This window comes from Pristis pectinata, chromosome 35 (genome assembly GCF_009764475.1).
Source record: "Pristis pectinata isolate sPriPec2 chromosome 35, sPriPec2.1.pri, whole genome shotgun sequence".
Lineage (NCBI taxonomy): Eukaryota > Metazoa > Chordata > Chondrichthyes > Rhinopristiformes > Pristidae > Pristis > Pristis pectinata.
The window spans coordinates 3,358,665-3,384,425 of NC_067439.1; the positions used below are offsets into that span (position 1 = coordinate 3,358,665).

Sequence of the window (25,761 nt, forward strand, 5' to 3'; positions counted from 1 at the left end):
GGGAAGAGGAGGAGGTGGTGGTGTGGGGAAGAGGAGGAGGAGGTGGTGTGGGGAAGAGGAGGAGGAGGTGGTGGTGGGGAAGAGGAGGAGGAGGAGGTGGTGTGGGGAAGAGGAGGAGGAGGAGGTGGTGTGGGGAAGAGGAGGAGGAGGAGGTGGTGTGGGGAAGAGGAGGAGGTGGTGTGGGGAAGAGGAGGAGGTGGTGTGGGGAAGAGGAGGAGGTGGTGTGGGGAAGAGGAGGAGGTGGTGTGGGGAAGAGGAGGAGGAGGAGGTGGTGTGGGGAAGAGGAGGAGGAGGTGGTGTGGGGAAGAGGAGGAGGAGGAGGTGGTGTGGGGAAGAGGAGGAGGAGGAAGAGGTGGTGTGGGGAAGAGGAGGAGGAGGAGGTGGTGTGGGGAAGAGGAGGAGGAGGAGGTGGTGTGGGGAAGAGGAGGAGGAGGAGGTGGTGTGGGGAAGAGGAGGAGGAGGAGGTGGTGTGGGGAAGAGGAGGAGGAGGAGGTGGTGTGGGGAAGAGGAGGAGGAGGAGGAGGTGGTGTGGGGAAGAGGAGGAGGAGGAGGTGGTGTGGGGAAGAGGAGGAGGAGGTGGTGTGGGGAAGAGGAGGAGGAGGTGGTGTGGGGAAGAGGAGGAGGTGGTGGTGTGGGGAAGAGGAGGAGGAGGTGGTGTGGGGAAGAGGAGGAGGAGGAGGTGGTGTGGGGAAGAGGAGGAGGAGGAGGTGGTGTGGGGAAGAGGAGGAGGAGGTGGTGTGGGGAAGAGGAGGAGGAGGTGGTGGTGTGGGGAAGAGGAGGAGGAGGAGGAGGTGGTGTGGGGAAGAGGAGGAGGAGGAGGTGGTGTGGGGAAGAGGAGGAGGAGGTGGTGTGGGGAAGAGGAGGAGGAGGAGGTGGTGTGGGGAAGAGGAGGAGGAGGTGGTGTGGGGAGGAGGAGGAGGTGGTGTGGGGAAGAGGAGGAGGAGGTGGTGTGGGGAAGAGGAGGAGGAGGAGGTGGTGTGGGGAAGAGGAGGAGGAGGAGGAGGTGGTGTGGGGAAGAGGAGGAGGAGGAGGTGGTGTGGGGAAGAGGAGGAGGAGGAGGTGGTGTGGGGAAGAGGAGGAGGAGGAGGAGGTGGTGTGGGGAAGAGGAGGAGGAGGAGGAGGTGGTGTGGGGAAGAGGAGGAGGAGGAGGTGGTGTGGGGAAGAGGAGGAGGAGGTGGTGTGGGGAAGAGGAGGAGGAGGAGGAGGTGGTGTGGGGAAGAGGAGGAGGAGGAGGTGGTGTGGGGAAGAGGAGGAGGAGGAGGTGGTGTGGGGAAGAGGAGGAGGAGGAGGAGGTGGTGTGGGGAAGAGGAGGAGGAGGAGGAGGAGGTGGTGTGGGGAAGAGGAGGAGGAGGAGGAGGTGGTGTGGGGAAGAGGAGGAGGAGGAGGAGGTGGTGTGGGGAAGAGGAGGAGGAGGTGGTGTGGGGAAGAGGAGGAGGAGGAGGAGGTGGTGGTGTGGGGAAGAGGAGGAGGAGGAGGTGGTGGTGGTGTGAGGAGGAGGTGGTGTGGGGAAGAGGAGGAGGAGGAGGAGGTGGTGTGGGGAGGAGGAGGTGTGGGGAGGAAGGGGTGTCAGCCCCGGCCCCTGTCTGGCCCCCGGCCCAGTGGCCCTCTGTCTCCCCTCCTGGAGCACAGAACCCAGGCTGCTCCGAGGGAGCGCCTCTCTGCCTGAAGAAGCCGTCTGGGTGAGGTTCAGCTGCCCTCTTAGGTGGTGAGGAATCCTGTGGTCACAATGGGAAGACAGACAAGGAAAGGGTCCTGGGCTCAATATTTAGCCCATAACCAACATCACATATGGAGGTTGGAAAGTACTTTGGGGAGCTGCTGTACAATGGCTGCAATTTCACGTCTCTTATCCCTAACCTCCATTGGTAGGCTTTTGGTGATAGCTTGTTTGGTTTATCTGAGGTGCAGCGTTCAAACAGCAGTGAAGGAAGAAGTATTGACATTAAAGTATTGATGCAAGTTCATGGTAATGACTTGTAGGCTTTTTATGGCTAATTCAACTTTTTAACAGTTATTCAATTTTTGGTTGAAAATTTTCCAACACTTAACAGGTTTGAGGGGCTGAGTAACCTAGTAATTCTATGCCACAGGTGGAATTTTTGAAAGGAATTGCACTGTTCCAGAGAATGTTGGGACCAACTGTGCTAAAAATAGACTAACTGATCATTTGCCTTATGAGGGTTTGTGACATCTTGCTGCAGACAAAACAGCTGCAGCACTTCAAGTCAAGTTAGTTTGGAAGCAAAAGGGATTCTTTTGTGATTAGGTGTGGTCCCAAATCTTGAACAGAATGTGAAAGAACTGAACTGGTTTTAGTCCATTGTGTATAATATTTACTGACTTTTAAAAATAATTCAGACACAATGGTGATGACATTTTGTTTTTTTTTAACTTGTAATTTGAAGCTCAAAGCTACAGATATTTATAAATTGAACACTGGAGGGGGAAAAAAAACCTTTATTGTATTTGAAGATAATCATGACAGCTTTGGATACATAAAGATTTGAATAATTGATCTCATTAAGAAAACCTAAGCAAAAGTTATTAATGCTAGGGATTGTACCTCTTAATTACAAAACACATTGCCAAACTAGTTACCCCTTCAGATTCTGATCATTTTACGACACCACCTTGGATTCAGTAGTATTGCTTGCTTCCTCAAGCAGTTTGAATGTGAGTTATGGGTGTTGACCATGTAGCAGTCACAAACCTTAATAATCTGTTCAGGAGACTAGTGCATGTCTGTCTACCCAAAGGCAGACCAAATTTTACTTGGTGAAAGGCAACTGTGAATTACTAAGTTGTTTTTAGCTTTGTCAACTTGACATAGACACCAAAAATTATAATTGAATTCAGTATACAATTTGTCTTTATAATATGAACATTATATTATCCTGACTTAACACTGATTTCCTTATCCTCCCTCTGGTATCCACCTTCTTGCAATTTTTTTTTAATTACCTGATTGGGCAGGTTCATCACTTAAGAACCCATAAGGATTGTGTATCTGCTTTGTATTCCAACCTTCACACTCCAAAAGGGATCAAAATTCTTCCCAACACACTTTGTGTGATATTTATTGATACTGTGACAAACTAATAAATGTCTGTTTGTTACCATTGTCATAATATGTAAACAAATGAGTTTCAAACATTATTTAAGCTAGTATTAAATATTGTCTGACTTTCTGCTCCCAGTCTCACTTCATACTGCGGGAGCTACTGTTGTGCTGCAATCCCTGATGATTAATCAGTCTATCATCACTTCCACTGATTTTTATACTCAAATACAAAAAGTTGTACACTCAATTTTGCTGTGGCATTTTAGTTTCTGAATATCCCTCTACAGCAAATTGTAAGTAGTTGCTGGCTAGTTAAGAGTAAACTCCATGGGTCACTGCAGTTAGCTATGCACAGTATTTTCCAGCACTAGTTTCAAAGTGAATGTATCTTCTGATCAATAATATTGGCCACTACAGAGAGTTGCTCAGCTGCTGTAACCTGTTGTCTTGCTGACGCAATGTTTTGCAATAAAGTGGTAAATCAGTTTTTTAAAAAAATCTACTTGCTTGGTATATAAGGGTAAATAACACAGAATTCTACTTTTAACATGATCCATATGTTATTGTTGAGAGCACAGAAACAGGCTGTTCAGCCCATCTGGTCCAAGCTAATGCTTTTGGCCCACGTGAACGTCCTATCTTATTTCACCTCACCCAAACAAAAAAAACCTGTTCCCTTTAGTGTAATTATCCAGGTTTCTCTTAAATGCATTCACCCTACTGTTCATCTTAACTGCTCTATTTGTATGCAAATTCAACATGCTTGATTCTCAATGAATAGAAAACAAAACTACTGCATTCCATAGTGGACATTGATACCCTCTTCCACTTCTGGTCATTAATTTTCAATTTTACCATGAGTCACCTTTTCTACAACTAACCAACAGAATCCATTTCATTTTAAAGCCCTTTATCAGAATATACCTCAGCCATCTCTTTTCTAGGGAAAAGATGGCCTGATTTCTCAAATAGTTTGATTGGTATTGGTTTATTATTGTCGCTTGTACTGAGGTACAGTGAAAAACTTGTCTTGCATACCAATCGTACAGATCAATTCATTACACAGTGCAGTTACATTGGGTTAGTACAGAGTGCATGGATGTAGTACAGGTAAAAACAATAACAGTACAGAGTAAGGTGTCACAGCTACAGAGAAAGTGCAGTGCAATAAGGTGCAAGGTCACAACGAGGTAGATCGTGAAGTCATAGTCCATCTCATTGTATAAGGGAACAGTTCAATAGATTCAGTGGAAGATGCTTTTTAGCTCTCAAGTCTGTTTTGCCTTTCAATGGGTGATCTGTGAACTAATTCTATTTATCTGCCTTTGCCACATTTCCCTTAATGCATTTGGTTAACAAAAGCCAATCAGTCTTAGTTTTCATATTGACTTCAGTTGTTTCCAAAAGAAAATTACAAATTTCTACTACCCTCTGTGCATAGAAGTGTTTACGTAGCTTTTGTGCTGCTAATCTACTGATCTGTAGTAATACGTTATTCATATTGCAGAGCGATCTACACCCTGCTTGCAAGCAGTTTTATTTAGTAGTCCACGCTCTCTATTACACATGTGCTGCTATTTTGATCCTAGCACTTGTCTTTGGGGCTCTGTGCCCAATTGACCTTCAACTAGTGAATGTCCAAGCTGCAGGTCATAGTAGAATTTCAATGATGGCTGAAATTGAAAGCCAAGCTTTCAAAAAGCACGTGGAAAATAGAGGATTAGATCTAATGTTATAATAGTAACTTAAGATCACAAATAGAAGTTAGGGGTAGGTTGTATGCCCTCTTGAACTAGCTATGTCATGCAGTAATATTGATTACCTGATCATTGGCTTTAACTGCCTGATTTCCATACTCTTGATTTCCTGAGAGCCCAGAACTCTGCCTCGGCTCTGAATGCACAATCCCTTAGATTCCTCTGCCTTCTGGAATAAAGAATTCCAAAGAATCACAACCCTCTGAGAGAATTTCCTCCTTGACCTTCTATGCTAAGAGTACATCCTCTAAGTCTAGATGAACACAGCCAGGTCCATCTTGGGGAAAAGTCCTCCTCACCATCAACAGCATCTACAGGAGGTGCTACCTCAGGAAGGTGGCATCTATCATCAAAGATTCCCACCATCTGGGTCATGCCCTCTTCTTGCTGCTACCATAAGGCTGGAGGCACAAAAGTCTGAAGTCTCACACCACCAGGTTCAGGAACAGCTGCTTTCCTACAGCCATCAGGTTCTTGAACTGACCTGCACAACCCTAACCCTACCTCAGCAATGGAACACTGTGGACCACCTCTTGCACTGCCATGGACTTGTCTCTGATTGTATCTTTTTTTTTGTCTTGTTTTTGCAGTTTTTTTCTCTCTTCACTGTTTTGTAGAGTTTATATTCTTTGTGTAGTCTGTATCTAAATGCGTGTGATGCTGCTGCAAGTAAGTTTTTCATTATACCTGTACCTCACCATACTTGTGCACATGACAATAAGCTCAATTTGACTTGATTTCTAGATTCCCTCACAAGGGAAAATCTACCCTGCCAATTCTTCCTCTCATTCTTCTAAACTCCACATAGTATAGGCCCAATCTATTTAATCTTTCCTCATAGAATAATCTCTTCATGCCATGAATGAAACATTGGATGATCCCTCCTACTGAAATGTAATTGCTCTTTGTTCACTGTTGTGATGATTTATCTATTTTTTGTTGCTATTTGCTCTGTGTCACATACACTTGTGGAATGTACTTGGCACATGGACTGTGTATTAATGATCAAATTCAAATTGTGGCCTCCAATGTTGACCCCAGTGTAGTTTGTAGAGTTGATGGGAGAATGCCTGGATTACGTCGAAGGGATTGCCCTGTGTCTGCCAGCCATGTCCTCCTCTGTTCCTTTGCTCAACAAGTGCTTCAATGCCAAATGCTTACTTTCTGTTGCAGGGATGGTGGGGGGTAGGGTCTACCTTCCTGACCTAGACCCACTGTTGCCCATTCACCCACCAGAGATATGTTGAGCCCTCGCATGGCCAGCAGAACAGAAATTTTCACCAGTCCAAGCTCATGGCTGTGATGGGTGCATTTCCATAATCCATGAAAACAAATATATTTTTTAAAAAATCACATGGTTCACCCCTCCCAGCCTTCAGGGTTGTAGGGTGTGATTTTAAATACTCTTTCTTTATAAATCGGTATATTCAAAGGCTGAGTTTCATCACGCATCTTCACACCTATTGTAGGCTTACAGGTTGCTCTCTTGTGTGAGTCACTTGGGCTCTCAGTCCTGCCCAACACTCACAGCTCAGGTTTAAATAATGGTTTGGTTTCTTAATTCTTTCTGTGTTGTATCTACTCTCACTTCCAAATCTGCCCCCACCAATCAGTTCCCAGTTAGCCCATTCTCTGCATCTAATACCTAGTGCTCACTTCTATTGTGTTTCACTGGATGCAGTTCTGTCCACTTAAAAATGCTGCCAGTTTTTATCCTCAGCTAGCTTTTCATTTCCAACCCTCACTACTCATTTAGAATTGCCAAGGGATCCTATGAGCTTCCCCAGTTGCTGTCTGACATGCTGAGTGTTTCCAGCATTTTCTGTTTTTATTTCAGATTTCCAAAGTCTGTAGTTTTTGATTTTCTATTATGAGCTTCTTGGCTTGTATGGCTTAGTTATATTGTCTTTATTGGAGCTTCTACCTTCAAAGACCACAGGTTGCAGTAAGTTCTGTTTTTATAGCACATTTAATGCAGTAATATGTCCAAAGGAGCTATGGAGGAGCATGATTAGACCAAATTTGATACTACTAACCATTTAAGGATGGGTTATCTTGGGAGGTTCTTGGATTAGAATAACCTGGTGTTGAATCTAAATAAAATCTATGTCAGATGTTTAGCTTGCAATGCAGCAGAATAAATTACTTCGTGACAAGAGGATTCAATGTACAATCCACCTTGACATAGTCATACAGCACAGAAACAGGCTCTTCAGCCTAACTGGTCCATGCAGACCAAGATGCCCCATTCAGCTAGTCCCATTTACCTGCATTTGGCCCATAACCTTCTAAACCTTTCTTATCCATATATCTGTCCAATTGTCTTTTTAAAGTTGCTATTGTACCTGACTCAAGCACTTTGTCTGGCAGCTCATTCCACATACAGTACATACACCTTTGTGCAAAAGAAAAGTTGCCCCTCAGGTTCCTACTAAATCCCTCTCCTTTCACCTTAAACCTATGCTCTCTAGTTCTTGATTCCCCAACTCTGGAAAAAAGCCTGAGTGCATTCACCCTATCTATACCCCTCATGATTTTATACACCCCTATAAAGACTACCTCACAGTCTCCTATGCTGCAAGGCATGGTCAAACAGCACTTGAAACTTCTGGATTAACCTTTCCAAATGTTCATTTCTTCCAGTGCACCATTGTTGCAGTGTGTACAATCAACAGAATACAGTGCAGTTGTTCACCTGCGCTGCTCTGACTGCACCTTCCAAACCCATGATCTCCACCACCATGAAAGATGTGGGCTGCAGGTGCTTGGGAACACCACCACCTATGGGTTCCCCTTCAAGTTGTGCAGCATCCTGGGTTGGAAATATATCACCTTTCTTTCATAGTCATTACGTCTAAATCCTGAAGCTCCCCGCCCAACGACACTGTGGAGAGGGGAGCACCTTCACCATAAGGACTGCAGCGGTTTTCAAGAAGGCAGCTCACCACCACCTTCTCAAAGGCAGTTAGGGATGGGCAATGAATGCTTGCCTTGCCAGCAACACTTGGATTACAAAAATGAATACAAATAAAATGGTGCCCTCATTAGAGTGGGGTGCCCCTTCCCATTTTATGCTGGGCATATAATATGTTTACAGTTTAATTTTAGTTATTTCTTTTCATTCAGCCAAAAGAATTCATTCTGAAGTAGCACTTGGTCAGTATTTCCAGTCAGAAGCACTTCTATGTACTTTTGTAGCTTCCCTACTTTTAAGGGATGCATTGACAAGCTTCTGAAACAAAAACCTATTTTCTTTTCTGTAGCCACGTCAGAGTGGATTCAGTTTTTCAAAGATGCCGGAATACCAGCGGGACCAGCTGTCAACTATGCTGTCAGCTTTGTGGATAACAGGTAGGCCTGTTACATCTGTAGGTTCCTAGCCTTTACTACATTGAAAATAACTTCTCTCTAAACTGTAGAAGTTTTCTTCTGTACTGTAAACCTAAAATGGTCAAACTTGGTGTTTTTATTGTGATCCATGACATGAACATGTAAGAGTTTGATGGACATTATGGGAGAATATTTGACTGACCTCCTAACTCCTTTCTCTGAGGAAAGCTGTGTTGTGTCATGCCCCTTTATCACCCATAATAGTGTGATAGAGCTGCAGATGACTCAACCTGTGTGGGATTTGGAGCATTGGTTGCAAATGTGCAAGCATTGCATAGAAACAACAAGAAAAACCGGCATTGTTTAATTTTACTTCATGAGAGGGTCAGCAATGTTTTAAAATTCATTCACAAGACATGGGAGTTCCATATTCCATGTTTTTTTTATAACATAGGACATTGACTCATCTTATTTATGGCAGTTCTCAAAACAATCCAACAGTCAAACCCCTCCCATCAATCATTTTCCCTGTAATTTTTTTTCTCCCCTACAACCTACAAACCTTTGGGATGTGGGAGGAAACTGGAGCACTCAGAGGAAACCCATGTAGTCACAGAGAGAATGTGCAAACCCCACATAGATCGCACTGGAAGTCAGGATGTCACCAGGTGTCTTGGGCCAGCAACAGAGATATGGGGATCATACATATTTGCAAAAGTAAGTATAAGTAGGAGCAGGAGAAGACCAAACTCGTAGCTAAGAACGTTATATGTTTCAATCTGATCATTCTTTTAGATTCCAAATAGTACAGATCTTATTTTACTCAACCCCATTTCATGAGACAGTCCTCTAAGTCCACAATTCAATATTGTGAACTTTCATTATATGCTCTCTAAGGCAAATATATACTTCAAAGGTCTTACATGACTGTTTAGTCAAAAAAGTAAACAACATGAGGTCCATGGCAGAACAAATGAGAGCCAAAGTTTGTGTCAGTTGGTAGGTAGAAAAGGGTAATAGATCGTGGCTTCTTTGTGATTGGAATGCTATTAGACCATAAGACATCGAAGCAGAGTTAGGCCATTCAGCCCATCGAGTCTGCTCTGCCATTCAATCATGGCTGATTTATTTTTCCCTCTCAACCCCTTTCTCCTGCCTTCTCCCCGTAACCTTTGACACCCTCACTAATCAAGAACCTATCAACCTCCACTTTAAATATACCGAATGACTTGGCCTCCACAGCCATCTGTGGCAATGAATTCCACAGATTCACCACCCTCTGGCTAAAGAAATTCCTCCTCATCTCTATTCTAAAGGGACACCCTTCCATTCTGAGGCTGTGCCCTCTGGTCCTAGACTCTCACCACTGGAAACATCCTCTCCACATCCACTCTTTCCGGGCCTTTCAATATTTGGTAGATTTCAATGAGATCCCCCCTCATCTCTCTAAACTCGAGCGAGTACAGGCCCAGAGCCATCAAATGCTCCTCATGTTAACCCTTTCATTCCTGGGATCATTCTTGTAAACTTCTGGACCCTCTCTATTATCAGTTAGATCCACAGGGTTTGGTATTCCAGACCCTTGCTTTTGTAATATAAATAATTTAGACCTACAGGGATCATGATAAGTGAGGACAAATTCATTAGGCTAGTGGGAGATTATGGACAGAGAATAAATAAGACTGCAGATGCTGGAATCTGAAACAAAAGCAGACACTGGAAGAATGCAGCCACTCAAGCGACATCTGTGGAATGAAAAACCAGTTAACGTTTCGGGTCAGTGACCCTTCCTTAGAAGATTATGGATGATCTGATCACTTGGCAGAAATATAGCAAAGGGAATTTAATCCAGTGATGTAATGCGTTTGAAGAGGAAAGATGTTCACACTGTGTAGGGAGTGCATCAAAGGTTCACCAGGCTGATTTCTGAGTTGACGGGACTGATGTATGAAGATGGATTGGCATGATTATATTTGCTAGGCTTCAGAAAAATGAAAGGGGGCCTCATTGAAACTTATAAACCCTAATGAGACTGAACAGGCGAGGTGCTGGAAAGTTGTTCTGATGGGAGCTACAGAACTAGAGGTCACAGCAAAAGAATAGAGGGTAGGCTATTTAGGATTGAGATGAATAGAAATTTCTTCACCTGAAGAACAAAGGACCTGTGTGAAACGGTACAGAAAGCAGTTGGCACAAGATCATCTTGGAGTACTGTCCTCAGTTCTGGTCACCTCACTACAGGAAGGATGTGGAAGCCATAGAAAGGGTGCAGAGGAGATTTACAAGGATGCTGCCTGGATTGTGGAGCATGCCTTATGAAAGCAGGTTGAGGGAACTTGGCCTTTTCTCCTTGAAGCGACAGAGGATGAGGGGGGACCTGATAGAGGTGTATAAGATGATGAGAGGCATTGATCGTGTGGATAGTCAGAGGCTTTTTCCCAGGGCTGAAATGGTGGCCACAAGAGGACAGGTTTAAGGTGCTGGGGAGTAGGTATAGAGGAGATGTCAGGGGTAAGTTTTTTTTTACTCAGAGTGGTGAGTGCGTGGGATGGGCTGCCGGCAATGGTGGTGGAGGTGGATATGATAGGGTCTTTTAAGAGACTTTTGGATAGGTACATGGAACTATGGGTAAGCTTAGTAATTTCTAAGATAGGGACATGTTCGGCACAGCTTTGTGGGCCAAAGGGCCTGAATTGTGCTGAAGGTTTTCTATGTCTACGTTTTTTTTTAATATATTCAAGAAGGAGTTAGATATGGTACTAATGCCTAAAGAGATCAAGGGATGTGTGGAGAAAACGGGAACAGGGTACTGAATATGGATGGCCAGGTTTGAAGGGCCAAACAGCCCATAATGTTTCTATGTAGTGCTACAAGGCAAGGGAATGTAAAGTAAACGAGCATTTTGAGTAGTGTATATGAACAAAGAGACTGGGAAGTGTCTGTGCACAAATTCTTAAAGGTAACCAGAACAATAAGTTGGCCAAAAATCCTTTTGGGATGTTGGCCGAGGCATGGAATATAATAGTCGAGATGTTATATAAGAACAGCATCAATACTAGATAGACCCTGTCTTCAATGCTACGTTCATAAACCCGGGGACATAGATTTAAAGTAATTGATGAGAAGGATCAGAGGGTAGACAAAAAAAAACACTTTCACCTTGAGGGTGATAGGAATGTGGCCCCCTCCCCTACCCCCCTACCCTCCCTGAAAGGATTGTACTTGAAGGAGAGCTTTTGTTTTTGCATTAGCATGGATGTGATGGGCTGAATGGTTGCCTCCTGGTCAAAAGTTTTCTATGGTTCTGTGACTTTGTAGATAACAAAACCCAATTGTTCATGGTACTAGGTGTGTTCTCACCAAAGCCCTATGGAATTGCAGTGAGACTTCCTGTGGACACAATAGTTAATATCCAGAGGTGTGAGTTCAACTTCCACCAAGGTGGTTTAGAGAACTTAAATTTAAGTAATTAAATAGATCTGGAATTAAAAAGAAACTAGTTTCAGCAATAGTGACGGTGAAGACATCAGATTTTCGTAAATACCCATCTGGTTTACTAATGTGCTTCAGGGAAGGAATCTGTCATCTGTTCTCTCACTGACCTACAGTATGGTTGACTTTCAACTGCCTCAGTTCAGAGGAAATAGGGATGGATAGTAAATGCTGGGTTTGCGAATTATGCCACATTCAATAAGCAAATACATTTTTAAAAAATCTTGCAGTGCAGCTCCCTTGCAATCAAGGCTAAGGTATCATTAGCCTTCCTGACCACTTGCTATTAGCTGCATGTTAAAGTTCTGTGATTTATGTCAAATAATACCCTAATCTCTATAAACCATTTATGGGTCTTTTTCTGCTTTTCTGTTCTTCCCATCAAAGACATAACGTAGTTAAAATAAAAGGAGTAACTGAAAATGGCTTCCAGCTCACCAGCAATAGTTCCCATAAATTACCCTTGGATAAGATAAATATAGCTTACAATTAAATAATGCATTAGTGATGGCAAATGTTCTGCCAGTATTCCCGCTGTTAACTTCTAATGGTTCTTCACGAAAGAGCCCTCAAAACAAATATCAAAGGTTTTTGTATTTGAGTCCCAACTGTTGTTTTATTAATTTAATCATGAGAGTGATATGAACAAACAGTCTTGTGCTTTGGTGGTTATCTGTACAAACCTGAGGTTTCATTCTTAATACACAATTTGTCGTGTTATTCAAAAATGTTGTCATGGTTTCTCAGCAGGCAGCACTTTTGCCTTGCAAGCTAAAGGCTTAGGTCCAAGTCCCACCCAGAGACTTAAACACAAAAATCCAAGCTGATATTCTGCTGCTACCTTGAGGGAATTGATGGGCATGTGAGGGAGAATGAGTTGTAGGGCTACAGGGAGATAAAGGAGGAAGGGGACTCATTGTTGCTCTGCTTGGAGCTGGCATGGACAAAGTGGGCCAAATGGTTATAGTAAGGAAGGAAAACTGGGGACCCAGTGCTGGGCAGTGGGACTTTGAATAAGAATAGTTCTCTGACCTTGTGTTCATCAACATCACCATTCAGTTTAATAATTTGAGTTTGCAACTTCAAGGAAGAAAGCAACTCCTCTAGCAGTTAAATGTCAGCATGAAGGTCATTCAGCTGATTCTTCGTCTGCCTGGCATAACGAATTTGGTGTGGGGGTTGGAGGGGATGCTTTTTATTTAACCTTTGGTCGTCCACCACAACTGTGAAATGGTCTCTTTGGGCACCTCTGTTGCAGCAGAATTTGTAAACCCACCTAGTTATCAGTCATCTCCTGTCACCAGGGAGTTAAGGATCTAAATGTTTAGTGTAGTAATTTGTAAATTAATGCAAATGTGGTTTGCAATAAAAACAGAATGCTGGAAACACTTAGCAGGTGAAGCAGCATCTGTGGAAAGAGACTCAATTACTGTTTCAGGTTGAAGACCCTTCATTAGAATTGACATCTCTTCCAGGAATGCCCACCTTGAAGATCTCCCCCCACAGATGCTGCCTGACCTGCTGGCTGTTCCCAGCCTTCTCCGTTTGTATCTCAGATTTCCAGCATTTGCAGTTTTTTTTATTTTTCATCTGATTTTTAATATCAACCACTGGTAATCCAGTAAAAAGTTATCCAAAATCATGATAATAATAAGCAAGCAGCAGAATATTGAATGTTTCCGTAAAATTTGAAGTCTGTCCTTGTAAGTATAATAAGCTTAATTAAAAATACAGCGCCCATTGTGTGGCTGTCAAGCATGGAGTCAAGTTCAGTTGAGTGCCCCTCCACCTTGGCACAGGTGGTCATCTGGTTGAGATGGTAGTGAGTGTCCAGTACTTGTCACCTCCTCTGCCTCTGCTGTTAAATGGAGCATGGCAGAGTGGGGAGTTCACTCAGATGAACAGCACCAAAGCAGTAACTTGCTGTGTTCACTTTGTTTGTGAGGTCATGCAGTATGGAAAGTGGCTGCCATTTCATGTAATGAAATCTCCCAAATGATTCATTGGCCTGTATGCTTAAAAGACAAAAGATATTCCCTGTATGACATATTACATTGGAATCCAGCCACTTACTCACTTAATCAGTTGGAGCATTTCCCAAATGGATGCATGTTTGATGCAAAGTAATCTCTATCCTAACTCAATAGTAAGCTTCAGGCCTGATACAAAAGTGTAATTTCCTACACCTTCATTAAACTGCAGATGTCTTGAGCACAGATAGAGATCATTTGGGCCATGATTGCTATTGTTGAGGAATTTAAACTAATCTCACGGACCTGATCTCCCTCCATATCCTTGTACCCTCTGCTTGATGTAATTTTGCCTGTGTGATCCAATAATCCTGTCTCAGCTCTTCCCTGTGCCAAAACATTCTGTGTTCCAGCTCCCACTGAGCAAATGTATTTTTCCTGTTCTCCACACATTCTACGTGATATTCGTACAGTGTTTAAGAGCTTTTTTTTTAAGTTCATTCACAGGATGTGGTTGCTCCTCCATCTGCAACTGCACTTTATGACTGACCCTTTGCTCTTGAGTTGTGGTGGTGAGTTGCCACCTTAAACCACTGTAGTACATGTGACAAGAGTGCACTTGTAGTGCTGTTGAAGGGGAGTTCCAGGCCTTGGATCAGAGATGATGAAAAAACAGTGTCAGGATTGTCTATGACAAAGGGAATATCCTTATGGGATTCATGACCTACTTATGTTCTTATGTTTTTATTGAACTCGATATTGAAGCTAGTCACCAGGAGCTTCTAGTGTTTGAATTTTTCTTCTAGAATTATAGAATTATTATGGTGCAGAATGAGGCTTTTCAGCCTGTCAGGTTTGTGTTGGTTCTTTGTGGAGCAATTTATCCCGTTCTAGTCCCCCACTCTTTCTCCATAGCCTTGCAAATTAGTTTTGCTCAAATGCCTATCCAGTTTTCTCATGAAAGTCCTGATTGGCTTTTCCACCACCCTTTTAGGTGTTCTAGATCACATCATAACCCCCTTCCCACCTCTCTCTGAATCTAGTTCCCCAGTCCTTAAACTCCATTAATGGGAACAGTTTCCCTCTATTTAACATTAATCATCTCATCATAATCTTGTCCATTATAAATCAACCACACACTTCTATCAAATCTGCTTTTAACCTTCTTTTCTCCAAAGAGTTGCACTAAATTGGATTAGATCTAATTAGCCTAATACTAAGAACACAAGAAACTAGAAACTGACAATATGGTCCTTTAAGCTTTGTCCACCCCACTTCCTTTATTTGGTTCCATGCTCCAGCTTCCTCCCCTATCACATTCCACCATCTGCAGCCCTTAGCTTCCACCTATCACCTCCCAGCCTGTCACTATTTCCACTCTTCCATCCTCCATCTGCCTATCGCCCCCATCAGCTGAATCCAGCTGGCGATTGCCAGCTCTTGCTTCACCCCAAACTTTCACCTCTTTATATTGGCTATCTCCCCTTTCAGTCCAGATGAAGGGTCCTGACCCGAAACATCAACTGTAAATTGGTTTATTATTGTCACATGTACTGAGATACAGTGAAAAGGTTTGTTTGTGCCAACCATACTGATCATTTCATCACATCAGTACATCGAGGTAGTCAAGCAATAACAATGCAGAATAAAGTGTTACAGTTACAGAGAACAGAACATTATTAGTAATTCTTAGAGTCATAGAATTTATTATTTAAAATAGTAGAACGATTATAATAGGAGTAATGATTAGATCTACAGAGAGCAGCTTGCAACAAGTCGCCAGGCTCCAGCGCCATCTTGCTGTCCATTTCCCTCCACGGATGCTGCCTGACCTGCTCCAGATTCCAGCATCTGCAGTCTTTTGTGTCTCTGATATTAATCCCTCAACCAACATCACTGTGCAGTTGTCTGGTCATTATCACAATGCTGTGAGTGGGGGTTTGCTGTGTGTAAATTGACTCACTTGTTTTCTATATATACTTTTGACAGTGACAGTCATTCAAAAGTATTTCTTTGGCTGTAAAATGCTTTCAGACATCCGTAATGGTACATGAGAAGTGCTACAGAACTGTAGATCTTTCAGTATGCATGTTATCCTAAAGTGGAAAAGTCCACATTTAACCTCCTGCACCAATCAGCCCCTGAGAATGCCACACTAACACTCAGCGTGTTTTGCACTTTTCTTCGTTTACACAGGATTCAGAAGAACATGCTCATGGACCTTACCAAAGACATCATGAATGAACTGGGCATCACAGCTGTTGGGGATGTTATTGCCATTCTGAAACATGCCAAAGTGGTTTACAAGCAGGTGATTGCTGGCAAAGCTGCTTTCTTAATCACACAACTCTTAAAGTAAATGCAGAAAATGGTAGGAGCACTACAGGACAGGAAACATCTAGGAACAAAACAGTTAGGCTTTCAAATTCATGAACATGCATCGTTGCTTCACGTTGGGTTGTTTAAACATCTAGGCCTTCAGTAAAATGGAAGATAATAATATGATTGTGTTGGAACTGTGATCTCCTTATTATCATCTTTATTCACACCAATAATCAATAGAGATCTATTTTGTCCATTGTGCGCGCCCTCCAGTTAAGTTTCTTTTGCATTACCCTGCTAATAATCACATGATTAAAATGTTAAGTTAAAGTGATTACTAAATGCACATATGAAATAATGAAGCTGCATAATTGCCCAGATTTAATGACATGGGCCCTCCACGAAGACTTGCTCCCCAGGTTTATTGCTCCAAATATACCGTAGCCAAATCCAGAAATGTGATCTTGACACGACAGCCCAGATTTACAATGTGTGATTGATGCTGAGAATGGATTTCTAACCTCTGCAGCAGAGTTAAACGCTGTGAATTAATTTTAGAACAAATGGATGTTATGAGTACGGTGGTTTATTTGTGGATGAACCAGTTAGGTAGGGCTTCAGAGGTTTTTTCCAGTCCCACCCACCTTAAGTAATGAAATAGGATTCCTAAGGTTGATCACCCCAGAGGTTTTCACGGCAATTATAAATGTATTTCAAACTTTGCCTGATTACATGAGAAACTTGATGTTATGTGGACGGATATGAAACAGACTGCACACTTGGCATTTAGAGTTAATACCAGCATTTATTGCCCATCCCTAGCTCATTCCCCCTCACCGAACTGACTGGCTTACTGTCTTTCAGAGGGCAGTTAAATGTCATCCACATCACTAAGTCTGGAGTCACACATAGGACAAAACAGGCGTGGACAGTAGATTCCCTGTTTGAAAGGTATAAGTAAACCAGATGAGTTTTTAGTGGAGGTCTGATAGTCACCATTATTGATTCTATCTATGTAATTCCAGACTTATTTAATCTCTTAAATTTAAATTTTCCTGGCTACTATTCTGGGGTACTAATTCCACATCATATCAGCAATACTGGTTATAGTTAGCAATTTAAAAAAAATTTTTGAAGTTCAAAGATACAGTGTATAAACATTGAACATGTGTACCTTTCCGTTTCCTTTTGATTCCCCTACTGTTTTATACATTTTTTGATTACTTCTAAACTGTGGTTCTTTGCTGTTGTCCAGATGAGTTGAACATGTAGGTAAAATATGTAATTTCTTGTGACATTGTATGGCATCTTACACTGGACCTTCTCCTTTTAGGAACTTGCTAAGGTGGCCACAGAGTCTATAAACCCGACTCATGGAAACGTGCATTTCGAATTAAAACGAACAGCTGGCTCACGTAAGTAGACACAGACTGCAGTGATTTTTGGAGTGGGGGAAATGCCTCAAAACTGATAAAAACAGGGAATGATACAGCAGTTCAGGCAGCGTATGTGGAGAGAGAAACGGAGGTACTGTTTCAGGTTAATGACCTCTAATTAGAACCAGGAAACATCAAGAAAACCAATTATGTTTTAAGTTCGAGAGAAGAGGTAGTGGAGCTAAGTGGGGTCCATGATAGGGTGCATGCTGGATGATTCAAATGCTGATCATGCCAACTAAGAGAGGACGATGAAGGCTTGTTAGTGGCAGATGATCTATCTGGAGGAGATGTGAAAACAAGGGGATGCATGAGAACAGGACAGGGAGAAAAATAGCACAGTGATGGGACGGTGAGGTACAGGACACCTCAGTTGCTGGGAATCTGAAATAAAAGAATGGTGGAAACATCGAGGAGGTCAGGCAGCATCTGTGGAGAGAAATCTACATTAATGTCACGTTGTTCTTTCTATCCCTCCCCCTTCTCTGCAACTTAAAACTTGCTTGTTTTCTAACTTTTCTGAACTCTGATGGAAGGTTATTGATGTGAAAAGCTGTTTATATTTTTCCCTCCGCAGACACTGCCTGACCTTCAGCAGATTTTTTATTTCAGATTTCCAACATTGGCAATTTTTTGACTTTTCTTAAAACTGTAATTTTCTTTTGTTGCATTGTTATAGAAACATTTTTTGTAACATCTTTCAGAGATATTTCACTGTTAAATTTGTACAACTTTGATGACCTTAAACTGGGTATTGTAACTTGTGCAGTTTGACTGAAATATTGGCCTAAGATTTGAAACTGCAGAATAATAGTTGAGTATTATGATGATCTTATGCGTCTCAACACACACCATGACCTTACATCAACCCTAGCAGATTTAGAAGATTTTTGAGATCACATTGGGATTACATTGCAGTGTTGTGGCTAAGTAGATCAAGAGGACTTGCATTAAAAGAAAAAGTTACTGTTGCAGCTCAAAACACTTCAAGGCCAATGAATTACTTCCATACTTTAGTCACCATTATGTAAGCAAGTGTGGCTGCCTAGTTTACACATCAAGGAGAAGAAGAGATATATGACCAGTTGGAATGTTTTTGATGATATTGAGTGATGGAGAAGCATTAGCCTGGGCACTCGCAGAACTCCTCCTCTTCATGAATAAAGCCATGGTCCAAAGGACAGGCAGCTTTATGTCTCATCCTAAGTCAGACATAAAGTTCTGTTCAAAGGCAATAAATTTACTTTATATGAACTTGGCAACTGTTCAACTGCCTGTCATGCACAACATGAGGTCTCTGACATTCGTTGCTCAAAAATAAAGTTAGTTTTTTTTTTATAAGAGTTAAGAATCCTGGTGGTTCTCCCTCTCTATTCAGCCAGTAGCTCCATGGTCATTTTCCTGTATTGCCTGTTGGATTATCAGGGTTGCTGAGAGATCCTACTGCCACCGACTTGCTGCTCTAACACTTGGTTCACTCTCCTTGCTTGATCACTGCTGCACCATTAAGTGTTTGACTTGGCACTGCCTTGTGAGGAAGCCTTGGGCTTCAGTGTTGTGAGTTGCTGCAGTACACGCAACCAAGTGTGGAATGTACACCTCCAGACAGCGCCACAGCTTTCAGGGTTCTGACAGCTTTGGGCCTCTCAAAGTGATGGCTATTGCTGTCTGTCTGAGGAGAACTGCTGTCTAGCTGGTGCAGGTGGCACTAACAGATTTTGGCACCAACATAACTACTGCTATTTTATCGTAGAGACACTCGGAGTCATGCAGAACTGTGGTCCCTTTTGTTGCAGTCACCAAAAGAGAGAGTTACCTCTAGCCTCTCCGTGCAGTGGACGTTGTCTGTTTGCACTTTAGCAAGGCCTTCAACAAGGTCCCGCAAGGCAGGCTGGTCTGGAAGGTTAGGTGTCATGGAATCCAAGGAGAGCTAGTTTGGTGGATTCAAATTTGGCTCGGAGGTAGGAAGCAGAAGGTGTGGTTGCAGGTCTTGGAATCAAGGCCGGTGACTAGGGGTGCCACAGGAGTCAGTGCTGGGACTCTTGTTATTCGTTATTTATATAAATGATTTGGATGCAAGTGCACAAGACTTAATAAGTTTACAGATGACACAAAATTAGGATGTGTTGTTGATAGTGAAGAAGGTTATCGTAGATTACAGGGGGGTCTTGATCAGTTAGGGAAGTGGGCCGAGGAGTGGCAAATGGATTTCAATACAGATAAGTGTGAGGTGATGCATTTTGGAAAGTCAAACCAGCGTAGGACTTGTACTGTGAATGGTAGGGCACAAGGGAGTGTAATGGAACAGGGGACCTAGGAGTACAAGTGCATAGTTTGTTGAAAGCTGTGTCACAGGTAGACAGGGTGGTGAAAAGGGCGTTTGGCGCACTTGCCTTCATCAGTCAGGGCGCTGAGTATAGGAGTTGGGTTATGTTGCAGTTGTATAAGTCATTGGTGAGGCTGCACTTGGAGCACTGGACAGTTTTGGTCACTCTGTTATAGGAAAGAAGTGGTTAAACTGGAAAGAGCGCAGAGAAGATTTACGAGGATGTTGCCAGGACTCGAGGGCCTGAGTTATAGAGGGAGGTTGGCCAGGCTGGGTCTTTATTCCTTGGAACATAGGAGAATGAGGAGCAACCTTGTAGAAATGTTTAAAATCATGAGAGGTATAGATAAGGTGGATGGTAACGATCTTTTCCCCAGGGTAGGGGAGTCCATAACTAAGGGTCATAGGATTAGGGTGAGAGGGAAAGGACTTAAAAGGGACCTGAGGGGCAACTTCTTCACGCAGAGGGTAATGAGTATATGGAACGAGCTGCCAGAGGAAGTGGGTGAGGCAGGTACAATAGTATCATTTAATTTAAGCAGCACTTGGATAGGTACTTGGACGGGCGGTGCTTGGAGGGATATGGGCCGAATGCAGGAAATTGGGACTAGCTAGGTGGACAATGTGGTCAGCATGGACCGATTGGGCTGAAGGGTCTGTATCCGTGCTGTATTGCTCTATGACTCTATGCTGCCTGTAAGAATAATGCTTCAAACTTGATTTACAAAACAGTGTTGAGTCAATAATTTAGTCTGCTTGACATCAAGTACTTTAGGATAAAAATGTACTCCACCTACGGTTCCCTTCTCTTGATTTTAAAAGCCAGAGACAAGGAGCTATTGGGGGAAGGGAAAGTGTCAGTGAGTGGTAGGATGGTAAGTGTTCAAGGTTTTTCAGAGCTGTAGGAAGCACCTTCAGCAGGAGGCTCTATACTTGCCAAAATAAAGGACATTTATAATGAAACCCGTCATTACAGTGATTCGTAAACACAGTGTGTAGTTTTATACACCAAGTCCTCATTATTTGCGAAGGTAGATTTCCCACAGCTTAAAAAAAACAGATACCACTGAGGCCGCTGTCAGTGACCCCTTCATGAATATTACAACTTGTCAAAACAAGCTGAAACACACAAACACTCTAGACCTCTGGCCAGACTCACACTCCAGACCCCAGGCATACATTCCAAACTGGAGCCTTGGGCACACTTTCTAAGTCCATGGATCCTGGGATAGTAAGTCAGTAGATAACAAGGACAGAATGTATACACCTTGAATTTAATTGATTTTATTGTATCTGAAGGAATGGGTTCTATTTCTGCGTAAAAGGATTATTCTATTCCTGTTTCTTAGTTAACATGTGGGGGTCTGTGCTCTCTGCATGCACCCCATTTATCTTTTTTCCCCATTCAGCTGCCTCTCGAATGATTGCTAACAGCTTGAGCAGAGAATCCCCACCTTCTACCCCTGTGCGGAGGCCTGAAACAACCACTTCCAAAATATCCGTCACCGTGGCCAACAAACTTGCCACAAAGAAAGCAGGTAGGAAAGGGGAATGGGACCTTTTAGAAATTTCTCCTGTTTCCAGTTGCCAGGAAGCTGTAAGTTGTGTGAATCTTTACAGTTTGGTGGACATAATCTTTTACCCACTCCCCAAGGTGAATTTACTGGTTGCATCGGGCCCATTGAGGGAACGAATGATGGTGATCAATAGGATGGCACAGAGGGACTCGGGGTTGCAGGTGGATTTGTGTTGTACTGAAGGACTGTTTACAAGTTTAGGCAACGCTTTAGCATCCTGAACAAATTCTCCACGTCCGTGTCTAAAGCAGTGACCATCAGCAGATTATTTGAGAGAGAGGAGCCATCACAACCAAGCAGGAGAAACAAAGGACTGCTGGTGCTGGAATCTAGATGAAAAACACGATGATGCTGGAGGAACTCAGCAGGCCAGGCAATATCCGTGGAGAAAAGCAGGCGGTCAACGTTTCGGGTCAGGACCCTACTTCAGAACTGAAGATAGGAAAAGGGGAAGCCTGATATATAGGAGGGAAAAGCACAGCAGTGATAGGTGGACAAAAGAGGGGAGGCGAGGTGGGCACAGGGTGGTGATAGGTAGATGCAGGTAAAAGATAGTGATAGGCAGGTGTGGGGGAGGAGGGGAGAGCAGATCCACCGGGGGATGGGTCAAAGGTAGGAATGAAAAAAAGATGGGGTAGAAAAAGAGGCTAAGAAAAGAAGAGGCATGGTTGGGGTGGGTGTGGGGGAGAAGTTTGTGGGGATTACAAAGTGGGAGAATTCGATGTTCATGTCGTTAGGCTGCAAGGTTCCAAGATGGAAAATGAGGTGCTGTTCCTCCAGTTTGTGCTTGGAATTCTCCTGGCAGTGGAGGAGGCCGAGGACTGACATATCAGTGATGGGGTGGCGGGGGAGTTGAAGTGACTGGCAATGGGGAGATGCAGATCGCGGTTACGGACAGAGCGCAGGAGTTCTGCAAAACAGTCACCTAGTCTGCATTTGGTCTCACCAATGTAGAGGAGCACCGAATGTAGTTGATGATATTAAGGGAGGTGCAGGTAAATCTCTGCCTCACCTGAAAAGACTGATTGGGACCCTGGATGGAGGTGGTGTAGGGGCAGGTGTTGCACCTATGGCGGGGGCAGTGGAAAGTTCCCGGGGTGGGAGCGGGATGGGATGGGTGGAGGAGGTGGGGGAGGAATGAACTAGGGAGTCGTGGAGAGCGCGGTCCTTGCGAAATGCAGAAAGGGGTGGGGAGGGGAAGATATACTTGGTGTGGGGTCCCGTTGGAGATGGCGGAAGTGGCAGAGAATGATGTGTTGGATACGTAGGCTGGTGGGGTGAAATGTGAGGACAAGGGGAAGCCTATTCCTGTTGGGTCTGGGAGGGGTGGGGGTGAGAGCAGGGGTGCGGGAAATGGCAGAGATGCGGGTGCGACCTCTCTCGACCACAGTAGGGGGGAAGCCACGGTTAGTAAAGAAGTTGGACATCTCAGATGTCCGGTGGAAAGCCTCATCGTGGGAGCAGTCGCAGCAGAGGCAGAGAAATTGAGAGAAAGGGATCACGTCCTTGCAAGAGACAGGGTGGGAGGAGCTGTAATCGAGGTAGCTGTGGGCGTCAGTGGGCTTGTAGAAGACATCGTTGGATAAGGAATTTCCTGAGATGGAAAGATAAAGGAGAGGTGTCAGAGACAGTCCAAGTGAATTGGAGAGGAGGGTGAAAATTTGTAGAGAAATTTATGAAACTGTCGAGTTCTGCACGGGTACAAGAGGTGGCACCAATGCAGTCGCCGATATATCAGGGAAAGAGTTGAGGAATGGGGCCGGAGTAGGCTTGGAACAGAGACTTCAACGTAGCCAACGAAGAGGCAGGCATAGCTGGGACCCATGTGAGTGCCCATAGCTTCGCCCTTGGTCTGTAGAAGGTGAGAGGAATTGAAAGTGAAGTTCTTAAGGGTGAGGATAAGTTCAGTCAGGCGGAGGAAAGTGTTAGTGGAAGGGGACTGGTTCTGTCTCTGGTCAAGAAAGAAGTGGAGGGCGGTGAGGCCATCATGATGGGGAAGTATGTCTTCCCCTCCCCACCCTTTCTGCCTTTTGCAGGGATCACTCTCCCTGCGACTCCCTAGTTCACTCCTCCCACCCTCCACCCCCCCATCCCACTCCCACCCCAGGAACTTTCCACTGCCCCCACCATAGGCGCAACACCTGGCCCTACACCACCTCCATCCAGGGACCCAAACAGTCCTTTCAGGTGAGGCAGAGATTCACCTGCACCTCTTTTAATATCAACTGCTGCATTCGATCTCTAAGTGTGGCCTCCTGTACATTGGGGAGACGAAACGCAGACTAGGTGACCATTTTGCAGAACACCTGCGCTCTGTCCGTAACCGCGATCTGCGTCTCCCCGTTGCCGGTCACTTCAACTCCCCCTCCCACACTATCACTGATATGTCAGTCCTCGGCCTCCTCCACTGCCAGGAGAATTCCAAGCGCAAACTGGAGGAACAGCACCTCGTTTTCCGTCTTGGAACCTTGCAGTCTAACACAGCGTGAACATTGAATTCTCCCACTTTAAGTAATGCCCACAAACCCCACCCTGTCCCCCCACACACACCCCCCGTGCCTCTTCTTTTCTTCCCTTTCCTAGCCTCTTTTTATCTACCCCCCTTTTTATTTCACTCCTTACCTTTGACCCATCCATCCAGTGGATCTGCTCTCCCCTCCTCCCCCACACCTGCCTATTATCTCTTACCTGCATCTAGCTTACAAGCACTCCCAAGTCCCTCTGCACAACAGTGTGCTGCACTCTTTCACTATTTAAATAATAATGTGATCTTCTGTTTTCCTTCCAAAGTGGATGACCTCGCATTTACCAACATTGTACTCCATCTGCCAGACCCTTGCCCACTCACTTAACCTACCTATATCCCTCTGCAGACTCTCCGCATTCTCTGCACGATTTGCTTTTCCACTCATTTTAGTGTCATCAGCAAACTTAGATATACTACACAGTCCCCTCTTCCAAATCGTTAATGAACCATTGCATGGTTTCCTTGTCCCATTCCCCTAACTTGTGTAATAACTAGAAGGTATAAGTTGGTTTGTACTTTGATCTCTAATCTTTGACACTGGTGAAACTGAGTCCGTGCCAAGAGTCCCAGATGCATTTTTGGCTGAGTTGAAAGTGATAACCTGAAAAATGTAAGCGATCTGTCAGTAGTTTTGAAGTTAAAATGGTGTGGGACTTGGAACTTGCAAGTGAAGGTGTTCCTCTGCATCTGATGCCCTTGTCTTAAATAGTGGAAGTTATGGGTTTGTTGGGGGTCAGTAGTCGAGGGCAGTTGCTACTGAAGTAGTCCAGGTAAATTGCTGCAGTACTTTGTAGCCTGAGTGCACTGACTCGGTAGGGGTGGATGTTTCGGGTGGTGGACAATGTACCAATCAAATAGTCTACTTTGCCCTGGACAGTGTAACGCTGCTCGGGTGTGCTTGGAACTGCACTAATTTCATCCCACATTGCATCACAGTCTTGCTTTGTCTCTTGGAGATGATGAGAAGGATTTGGGGATTTAGGAGGTGAGCCATTTGCCACAGGATAGCCCACCTCTGGCCTGCTCTTGCAGCCACAGGAGCCTGTGTCTGGTCCAACTAAATTTCCAGTTGAGATTATAAATTGCATCTGGTAATTTTCTGCTGGCGAATCCTGCCTGCCAAATTCTTGTGCTTTCTCTGTGCTCTGCACAGGAAAGTGGAGTGGCCTTGTATACAGCTAGTGTATTTCTGCATGTGGCTGAAGAGCCAGCCAACTGATGGCAGGCACGGTAGTGTAGCGGTTAGCGTAACGCTTTGCAGCACCAGCGACCCGGGTTCAATTCCCACCGCTGTCTGTAAGGAGTTTGTACATTCTCCCCATGTCTACGTGGGTTTCCTCCGGGTGCTCCAGTTTCGTCCCACATTCCAAAAACGCACAGGTTAGGAAGTTGTGGCCATGCTATGTTGGCGCCGGAAGCGTGGCGACACCTGTGGGCTGCCCCCCAAATCACTATGCAAAAAAATGTATTTCACTGTGTGTTTCAATGTAAATGTGACTAATAAAGAAATCTTATCTTTTTGAAGTAAATAAAAAGAAAAGGACAGATATTCGTAGTTTTGCCACACCAGTTGTTGCCAATTATAGATTCTGACTTGCCTGTGGGCTGAAAATGTAAATTATTCAATAATTTGGACAAAGCAACCACACAGGACATATAGTGCTTAAACTGATTTGAGATAAGATTTCTTTATTAGTCACACGTACATCGAAGCACACAGTGAAATGCATCTTTTGCGTAGGGTGTTCTGGGGGCAGCCCGCAAGTGTCGCCACGCTCCCGGCACCAACATAGCATGCCCACAACTTCCTAACCTGTACGTCTTTGGAACGTGGGAGGAGACCGGAGCACCCGGAGGAAACCCCCGCAGACATGGGGGGAACGTACAAGCTCCTTATAGACAGCAGCTGGAATTGAACCTGGGTCGCTGGCGCTGTAATAGCATTATGCTACCTGCTACACTA

At 44.2% G+C, this 25,761-nt stretch overlaps 1 protein-coding gene across 2 annotated transcripts in view; it reads left to right on the top strand.

Annotated features, from left to right (window-relative positions):
- c35h19orf47 (chromosome 35 C19orf47 homolog) overlaps positions 1–25,761 on the top strand; it is a 39,071-nt gene that overhangs the window by 632 nt on the left and 12,678 nt on the right. For both annotated transcript variants that reach the window (XM_052044166.1, XM_052044167.1), the window contains exons 2-5: positions 8,082–8,169; positions 15,807–15,921; positions 17,266–17,347; positions 21,104–21,232. In XM_052044166.1, coding sequence (XP_051900126.1) covers positions 8,082–8,169; positions 15,807–15,921; positions 17,266–17,347; positions 21,104–21,232 — 414 coding nt within the window. The remainder of the gene's footprint in view (positions 1–8,081; positions 8,170–15,806; positions 15,922–17,265; positions 17,348–21,103; positions 21,233–25,761) is intronic.